This window comes from Mesitornis unicolor, unplaced genomic scaffold (genome assembly GCF_000695765.1).
Source record: "Mesitornis unicolor isolate BGI_N332 unplaced genomic scaffold, ASM69576v1 scaffold16771, whole genome shotgun sequence".
Taxonomy (NCBI): Eukaryota; Metazoa; Chordata; class Aves; order Mesitornithiformes; family Mesitornithidae; genus Mesitornis; species Mesitornis unicolor.
Window position 1 is genome coordinate 15,847 of NW_010166165.1, and position 10,202 is coordinate 26,048.

The following is a 10,202-nucleotide window of genomic DNA, read 5'->3' on the forward strand; positions in this document are numbered from 1 at the left end:
GCAGCTTGATTATTTTTAAAACTTATTTTTAAGGTTTAAAAATAAGATTCATGGTAGCCTTACATTACACACAAGACTAACCAGTACATATTTTATAAAATGGTTTAATGGATGCATGCATGTCTGATACAGTGATAATAAATTTACTGAATTCTAATTATTCACTGTTGTAAGGATTTTACAAAAACATTGTGATTTACCTGGATGGATACACGGTTCTTGATGGAAGAATTATTTAGACTGAATCAGTGGCACATTAAAGAATAAAGCTGACAAGATTCCTTCTGCATATTCTTTTGACATGATTCCAGCAAGAGAAACATCATGGTATAAAAAGTATACAGGAAAGATTGGTTTACCATAGCGATCAAACTCTGGAAATTGTAAATACAAGTTCAAGTGCTTGAAACAGTCGAAGTCATAATAATTGTAACCAGTCAGAAAGTACAGTAAGAAATATTATCCAGTTACATGTAGCTGTCAAAACAATGCATATTTTTCCTTGTCAGCTGATAATTCTTCTCCAACAAGACAGAAAAACTTTGGCAATTGCAGGCATTGAAAATAATTTTCAAAGTTCAAGACAGTCACAGCATTTTCTTTGCAGAAGGTAAACTGTACACCAAGGCTCAGAGGCTGTAAAAACTGGTTCCAAGTGGAAAAAAGTGCAAATATCCTGCACAGATAGTTTAAAAAGCTGCTGGTACAATCATTCACTAACAGAATCTTTGTTTTCTTTTTGCATAGTTCACACATCACTGGGAATGTGACAGGGTGTGCTATTTTTGGCAAGAGCAAAAGAAGTGATACTTGTGTGCGTTGCCATGTTAGACATGCTTGATCCATGCAGAATTCAGGTATAGGGCTGCTACCTGATGTTATTAGACACGGAATACTGATTTTGTTTTTGTTGAAGCAGTTCTGTAATGGCCAACAGCTTCTTAAGAACATGCTGTAGAAAAACAAAACCAAAAACAAACCAGTAGTACTCTATATTAGCAACTAGAAAAAAACCCAAAACCCATCTTGCTTGAGAAGAATCTTCAACATTAACCTACCAGACTTAGAATTAGGTAGTTTAAAGTATATTTAAACACACACCCACACACCAACCCCCCCAGCTCCAATTCCCTAGTCACTAAGACATTACTTCAAAAGGCAACTGTAAAACAGCAATATGAAGTTTATCTGCACACATGGAGACCCACTAAGTCTTGCCAACTTAACCTGAGAGTTTCAAAATGAAAGTGAGTTCTCCTATCTGTTAAAAAGAATCTGTAAACTAAAACCCATTCTCTGGTATTTTCTTGATGTGAAAGTGCAGAACTAGGCCAAGAAAATGAAAAAAAGTCTGGTGACAAAAAAAAAGGTGGTAATACAAATAACTGCACAGGCAGAATTACCCTCTTTTAACTTTCTGAAAACCTGGTCATTAAACTAAACCAAATGCAACTGAATATACACATAAAAAAGGCTGAGAAAGTGTATTGCTAATGCACTGTCAGGTGTTCAATAATTTTTTCATTATAGTAAAACTATGTTCAACTAAGGTGAGCCTGAATCATTAGGGCACTTACAGGAGGAAAAGGAGAAAAAAATAAAGTTTTTTTATGGAAACCCATGAGGAGAAATTACTCCTCTGAAATAGAAATAAAAGTGTATTGAGGAAACAGTATCGCATCTGTAATACTTAAGTACTTCAGATACAGGCCTTGTGAATGAAATTATATTCCTTATCTGTAAGCAACACACATTTAGTACTGAAAACTTCTACTATCCTGCCTTGCCAGTCTAGCCATCATTTTTTGCTTTGTCAAGACTAGCAGTAGCTGTAAGTGAATTATGAACTTGAACATGATAAATTATTTTCCCTCATATGCCACTAAGAGGCAAATTGTAGTAGTTATTAAGCCGGATTAGTTTCTTCTGCCAGACGATCAAATACAAATATATTTTCACCTTTTGCAAAATCATCATAAGAGTTCCCAGTAATCCCCTTATTTAATAAACATTACTGCCAACAAATGCATTATTTGAGTAACATCTGCTGCCAGGATAAAGAAATATTGTTTTATTATCTACCTGGATTTAAATAAAGGCTTTCAAAAAGTCAGGATATAGGAAGCCCAGTCTTTAAACCATGAGAATAATAAGAAATCTGATTATGAGAAGTTATTTTGAAGCAATTAAAGTAAAAAACTATTTTACAAACTACATCTTTGAAAACGAGTCATTAAATAAATAGGTTAAGCTGATAATGATTAAATTTAAGGATCACCATCTCTAAACAAAAAGGCTTTCTATAGCACAACTGCCTCTGTCCCCAGATCATTAGAATTAAAAAGGGAAGACTACTTAAATTATCATCTCCTGCACAGCACAGTATACTAGTGAAGCATACCAAAACATATTATGGTGCAATAAGTAGTATTGCTGACTTGAAGTTCATAATAATCCATCAAAAGAAGTGTGGCCAACAGGCCAAGGGAGGTGATTCTGCCCCTCTACTCTGCTCTCGTGAGACCCCACCTGGAGTACTGCGTCCAGTTCTGGGGCCCCCAATATAAGGACATTAAGCTGTTGGAACGGGTCCAGAGGAGGGCCACAAAGATGATCAGAGGGCTGAAGCATCACCCTTACGAGGACCGACTGAGAGAGTTGGAACTGGAGAAGAGAATCTCTGGGGAGACCTTATAGCAACCTTCCAGTACCTGAAGGGGGCCTACAGGAAAAGCTGGGGAGGGACTTTTACAAGGGCAGGTAGTGATAGGACAAGTGGGAATGGTTTTAAACTGGAAGAGGGTAGACTTAGACTATATATTAGGAAGAAATTCTTTACTGTGAGGGTGGTGAGACAGTGGCACAGGTTTCCCAGGGAAGCTGTGGATGCCCCCTCCCTGGAAGTGTTCAAAGCCAGGTTGGACAGGGCTTTGAGCAACCTGGTCTAGTGGGAGGTGTCCCTGCCCATGGCAGGGGGGTTGGACTACATGATCTTTAAGGTCCCTTCCAACCCAAACCATTCTATGATTCTATGATTCTATGATTAGTAGACCAGTATATTACTTTTGTAGTATTTTGAGACAATGCAGTCATGTGAATTTTTTTCCTCTTAAAAAGTAAGTTTTTATAAAAGCTGTATAAAAGTGTAATAGTTGGAAGAGATCACTCATAGTGTTTGCTAGAGAAGTTTGCCATGTTTGTTTACAAATGTAATAAATCAGGAAGCAGAAATGAAGTAGTGATAGAAAGTTAAGGAAAATAAATTTAGTTATTTAGTTCTCATTTAAAAGAACTAGATCCTGAAACTAGAGCCTGTCAGGAGACAGTAATTTCTTGGGTTTAGGCTTCCTCTAGAAAATAAAAACTTCACCTAAAAACTAAAAAAAAACCAAACCAAAACCAAAACCAAAAGCATCAAAACAAACCACCAAAAAATCCAACTCACTGCTTTAAAACATATTTGGTTTTGTTGTATAAATACTTAGTTCATAGTTTTGAGCTCTTTTACTCCTTTACTTTTACAACTAGCAACCTCCCAGTGAAATGTACATATTATTTGTCACTCATACTGCTGGACAGAGAAATTACAAAAGAATCATGATATTAAGCAATAACACAAGACATGATATCTGTACCTGTGATTTTTGTTAACCATTGTAGTTTACCTGCATTACACCTCGCTCATTACTGAGTGTCCGAAGTTCATCTGAATGTGCCACACACATCTCATGCAAGGCTGCCAGATAACGAGATAAATCAGTTCTAGAGTGCTCTGTAGTGTCTGGAAGCTCAGGAATATTCTTTAAGAAAAATTATGAGAGTAGACTTAGAATGGTGAGGAGCCAGGAACATAAGAAATTACATTACAGTTCTACAGACCTGCCAACAGCTGTTTTGATACTGCAAGCACGTACTGCATTGTTTTTCTTCACAATTAAGTCTTCTGTCCATGTTATCTAATACAAATTATATATTTCCTCCTCTCCACAAGCATGTATTTTATGAAGACATTTTAATTATGATGTCCAGGTTTTGCTGAGATAGAATCATAGAATCAATTTTCTATTTAGGAAAGCTGCATTTTTGAGAAGACTATAGCACCTGATTCAGTGGGAACAAAGTTGATAAGACACTTTGTTTTAGTTTTTGGCCAGCACTGGTATGCAGCTTGCCATAGGGATCGAGGTCTTTAGCAGTTTTGAGTTAGCCAGGTGCAGAAGCTAGGAGGAGCAAAAGCCAAGGCAGCTGACCCATGCTAGCCAACAGAATTATTTCATACCATAAATGTCAGGCTCACTATAAATTGGGGAGTTTGCTGGGGATGGCCCTCTTTCCTTAATGGTTTTCATCTCCAGAAGGTCTTGCACTGTTGTTCTGCTCCCAAGGCCTAATCCTCCGTTTGTTGTGACCACTGCGCTTTCACTGGAGCTGTGGTGTTCGTAGTGTTTGTTATTTAGCATTCACTGCTGGGAGCACACAACTCTCGACCACTATATGGGCCGAGTATAACTTTCTGTACTTTATATTAATATTGTATTAATATTAGTTTCTTATCTTATTAAATCTGTTTTCCTTTCAATCCATGGGTCTCCTTTCCTTTTCCCAATTCCCCTCCTTGGGTGGGGAGGGGTCATCAGGTGATAGAAAAAGTGCCTAAACGAAGACATATGGTTACACATTTCACATGGAGAGATTACTAAATATGTAGCAGTTCCTATTCCTACTAGGAGGTTTCTACTATTCCCTTTATAGAACAGATCATCTTAAGTGCCATGATGCAGCACATGCAGGACAGCCAGGCGATCAGGCATGGGTTCAGGAAGGGCAGGCCATGCTTAACTAACCTTATCTCCTTCTATGACAAGGTAACCAGCTTAGTGGATGAGGGAAAGGCTGTGGACATTGTCTGCCTGGAGTTTAGTAAGGCCTTTGACACTGTTTCCCACAGCATCTTCCTGGAGAAGCTGGCTAAGCAATAGCTTGGATGGACATACACTTCACTGGATAAAACACTGGCTGGAAGGCCAGGCTCAAAGAGTTGTGGTTGGGGTTAAATCCAAATGGTGGTCAGTCACAAGTGGTGTTCCCCATGGATCAGTACTGGGGCCACTTCTGTTTATTATCTTTATGAATGACATGGACCTCAGTAAGTTTACAGATGACACCGAGTTGTGTAGGAGTGTCGATCTTCTTGAGGGTAGGAAGGCCCTACAGAGGGACCTGGACAGGCTGGATCAATGGGCTGAGGTCAATTGCATGAGATTCAACAAGGCCAAGTGTCGGGTCCTGCACTTGGGTCACAACAATGCCATGCAATGCTACAGGCTTGGGGAGGAGTGGCTGGAGAGCTGCCCAGAGGAGAAGCACCTGGGGATGCTGATTGACAATGGGCTGAATATGAGTCAGCAGTGTGCCCAGGTGGCCAAGAAGGCCAATAGCATCCTGGGCTGCATCAGGAATAGTGTGGCCAGCAGGGTAGTGATCCTTCCCCTGTACTCAGCACTGATGAGGCTGCACCTCGAATACTGTGTTCAGTTTTGGGTCCCTCACTACAAGAAGAACAATAGAGGTGCTGGAGCTTGTCTAGAGAAGGGCAACAAAGCTGGTGAGGGGTCTAGAAAACAAGTCTTATGAGGAATGACTGAGGGAGCTGGGGTTGTTTAGTCTGGAGAAAAGGAGGCTGAGGGGAGACCTTATTGCTCTCTACGACTACCTGAAAGGAGGTTGTACAGAGGTGGGATTTGGTCTCTTCTCCCTCATAGCTAGAGATAGGACAAAGGGAAATGTTCTCAAGTTGCAGCAGGGGAAGTTTAGTTTGGATATTAGGAGGGATTTCTTTACTGTAAGGGTTGTCAAGCACTGGAACAGGCTGCCCAGGGAGGTGGTAGAGTCACCATCCCTGGAGGTGTTTAAAAGATGAGTAGATGTGCTTAGGAACATGGTCTAGTGGCAGACTTAGAGCTGGTTCAATGATTGGACTCAATGATCTCGAAGGTCTTTTCCAACCGAAACCATTCTACGATTCTAAAATTTTGATGTTGCTATGCTACCTCTGAGCTGGCCAGAAGGATACCAAGAAGAGATTCATATTATATCCTCCCCTCAAATGAGAGGGATCCATCCATTAGGTGGTTGGGGTTTTTTTAAATTAAATCAGAGAATAGCAGCAAGAAAAATGGACACCAAAAGAACCTCAAACTATCAAGTTAGTAAATCCACTAATAAAATAATGTAATTAAAACAGTAGAGCAATCAGTTATGTTAAAACCCAGCGGTTTTCTGACATTTAAAGAAAAAAAACCAGTATATCATAGTATGCAGAAGTTGCTATTTAACCAGAAAAAGGTGACATATAGCAATCCACCTGAATGACACACTTGAAAACACTTATTCTTATAGATTATCAAAATAGTCAGAGATGTCAATTCAGGAAGCTAGGCACATTTCTTCATCTTCATTTTTAAAACAAATTCTTAGTTTAAACATATACACGAGCTCCTAACTCTTGTTATAGATATCACACACAAATAACAGCTTCAAAGTGAATTGAAATTATTATAATTTCCTTTTAAACTACAATAACTAGAATTCATGCAGTGAGACATTTGGTAATATATAACTAAAATGGAACATAATATTTTTTAAAACTTTAGTTTTTTCAATCTCAGATCAAAAACATATGACAAATTACATATAAGGATTTTTTTGTTTTAAAATATTTTTTTAAAGATAGGTATTTTTAGCCAAAAGCCCTAATCCTTGGGGAGAAGCTCAAATAGATCTCACATCTACAGCACTACTAAATGAATAAAATCTTTCTAACAGGACATTTGATTGGTTTTAATTCTGTGCAACAGGGCAGCAATCTGCAGTTCCTAAACATGCTTAAGAAAAATTTTTCAGTAACAAGCATTCAAAATTGTGTGGAAGTTGATGTATTTTTGAGATAGTTAAGAACTGTAAAGAATTTTAATTTACAATGTTGCTATACAACTTCCAATATTTTTTTTTAAACCACTTACCCCAAGTTCATCTAAGAACATGATCATGCGATGTTTGTTACTCTTGATGAATGGATTTACCCCCTCCATATACGGTTCCTAGTAATTTAAAAAAGTATTTATTAGAACAAAACAATACCAATGTAATAGTCATACCTGAAATGAACACATAGTAATGAGAGACAAATGACAACGCAAAACACAAATGTGTCATCTGGAGTGACTTTATTTTTTCAAATGAATTTATAGTGACCGGTGTACAATCAGTCAAAAGATTACACTTTTTTGTATTCCATATGGATTCTGAAATTGTATATATATGCATTGTGACATGAAATTTCACATTTCTGAAATACTGAAGATGGACTTTTTTTCATAGCAGCTATATAATGGAGAAAACACTTTCAGAGGTAACATCAGGACATAAGTGCCCTCCTTCTTGTTCTTTTGTTAATGCTTACATTCCAAGTTGTGTGTCAGACAAATGGCTTTATAATGGCAGCCTAAACTCGCTTGCTTTCATTATGCTTAAATCAACAGATTTTTATTGTTCAACTATGTTGTGTTTTGGGAACCAGAACAGACCAATTGTTGCTAGCATTCTTTTAGTGATGCAATAGAAACTTTATTAAAAGCTGATGCTTTTTACTGCAACTTGTAAAACTGATTAACAAAATTATGTCAAGCAATATGAAAATGTGTACAAATAAAAGAGGTGTTTCAAAATGCTGTACCAACAGAAAACACCAGTCTAAGGAACAAGTAGAGGAAGTGTGTGTGTGTGTAGGGGAGGAGCCAGAGGTTGGTAGTTGTTAATTTGTTTCAGAATTAACAAACTCTATATCCAGGCTGGAAGTTTAGTCCTAATTGGTCTCAATTTGAAAGTGAATTATTAAACATAATATATAAAAAACCATGGATGTGGAATGTATTTCAAGGTTCTGTACAGAGACATGCCAATATTACTGAAAGATGTTTCCCCATTTTGACATAAAATAATCAATGAAAATGCAAAAAGGTTCCCATTATCTACTTAAGGCATATGATACATCCTTCTTGAATGGATTCTTTCTAATCACAGATGTCTACTCTAGCATTTCTCAGTTGTCATTTTGAAATGGATATTCCTAAAGAAACTTTATTCATTTTACCATCACATAGATGTTTTCTTTGTGGAGGGATGGCTGCCCGCCATGGTTCGGGATCAAAGAGTTATAGTAAATAGGGTTACATCAGGCTGGCGGCCAGTCATCAGTGGGGTTCCCCAGGGCTCAATTTTAGCTCTTTAATGTTTTTATAAATGTTCTAGATGCAGGAATTGAATGTACATGAAGTAAGTTTGCTGATGATACTAAACTAGGAGAAGCTGTGGACTCCCTCAAGGGTAGAGAGGCCTTACAGAGAGATCTGGATAGACTAGAGAACTGGCCAATCACCAACCATATGAAATTTAACAAGAGCAAGTGCAGGATTCTCCATATGTGACAGGGTAATCCTGGTTATACATACAAATTGGGGGATGAGAGGATGGAAAGTAGCCCCATGGAAAGAGATCTGGGGGTTTAAGTTGATGGCAAGTTGAATATAAATCAACAGTGTGCCCTGGTAGCCAAAAGGGTCAATCGTATCCTGAGGTGCATCAAGCACAGCATAGCTAGATGGTCGAGGAAGGTGATTGTCCCACTCTAAACTGCACTGGTGTGGCCTCACCTCAAATACTGTATGCAGTTTCGGGCACCTCAATATAAATAAAACATCAAACTATAGAGTGTGTCCAGAGGAGAGCGACCAAGATGGTGAAAGGCCTCAAGGGCAAGAGTTATGAGGAGTGGCTGAGGTCACTTGATTTGTTCAGCTTGGAGAAGAGAAGGCTGAAGGGTGACCTCATTGCAGTCTACAATTTCCTCAAGAGGGGCAGCAGAGGAGGAGGTGCTGATCTCCTCTCTCTGGTAACCAGTGATAGGACACAAGGAAATGGAATGAAGCTGTGCCAGGGGAAGTTCAGATTGGATGTTAGGAAAAGGTTCTTCACTGAGAGGGTGGTCAGTCACTGGAACAGGTTCCCCAGGGAAGTGGTCATGGCACCAAGTCTGTCAGAGTTCAAGGAGCATCTGGACAATGCTCTCAGTCATATGGTTTAGTTTTAGGTAGTCCTGTGAGGAGCAGGGAGTTGAACTTGATGGTCCTTATGGGTCCCTTCCAACTTGAGATATTCTATGACTCTCTGAATACTAGAGTACGACTGCTACCCTTTTGGCCATTGGCAGACAGAAAAAACCAGTCCACATACTTCCACTGTCGTCTTTGGAACAAATGTCTAAGTTTATCTGTTCTCATAGCATGATAATATGGCTGCATCACTCTTTATAATATCTACTAGTATGGTCATTTGTTCATCGATTATTTTAACAGGTCACTGCTGTTCATACTACCAGATTCAAAATCTTCATGGTACATACCAAATCATTCATATAAGTTTCTAGATGACTCATTCTCAAATGATGGACTCCTCTTTCCAATTCAGATAGACTTTATGCTACTGCTTTAGTTTAAATCAATACCCTGTTAAGCTCCAACTGAAGAAGAAAGAAGAAACTGCAGAAACAAGGCCTCCTTGCTGATGAAGACACCCAGGTCACACATCAAGATTTGCACAAGAAAACAGCAACAATTTTTCTATATTAAACAGGAACATTCAAATGCACTGAAAATGCAGTTCTAGACTGTTCTGTGTAAAGTTATATTCACCTTAGCTCCAAATTCAACCAGATTTGCTAAATTCTGCAGAGACTTGGCAACCAGCGTCAGCGTTCTTGCAGCAGTAGGGGAAGGAGAATCTGATAGGAATACAAAGAGTTACTGGATATTTCATTTAAAACTTCCAGTAGTCACATGAAAGTTAAGTTCTTCTACAATTTGTTATTTATCATGGAATTAATTACCTTGAATGCTGTAACAGAACTGCATGTGGAAAATAACTCATGATCAAGTAAACCTTTGTTGTTTTAGTAATTATGTCCACAAAAAGATATTAATATACATATCTGACTTGCTTACAGAACAAAGTAAAATAAAGTGTTCCTCAGAAGCCTAAGGTTAACAGAAGTTTTATGAATTAAGTGAAAAGCCTTTTCACAAAAATCAAACAGCTCTATTAAAAGGAAGATTTGTTGTTAGAATCGAATAAAATAATTAAGTTTA

General features: G+C 38.2%; 1 protein-coding gene across 1 annotated transcript; it reads right to left on the minus strand.

Moving 5' to 3' along the window:
- Positions 1-336: 336 nt before the first annotated feature.
- On the minus strand, positions 337-9,822 carry LOC104548766 (ras GTPase-activating protein 1-like). The gene is made up of 4 exons (XM_010194875.1): positions 9,750-9,822; positions 7,023-7,100; positions 3,666-3,800; positions 337-952 (listed from the first exon to the last, which is right to left on the minus strand). The coding sequence occupies exons 2-4, from the start codon at positions 7,089-7,091 to the stop codon at positions 869-871; spliced, it is 288 nt and encodes a 95-aa protein (XP_010193177.1). The 5' UTR covers positions 7,092-7,100; positions 9,750-9,822; the 3' UTR covers positions 337-868.
- Between the last annotated feature and the right edge of the window lie 380 nt (positions 9,823-10,202).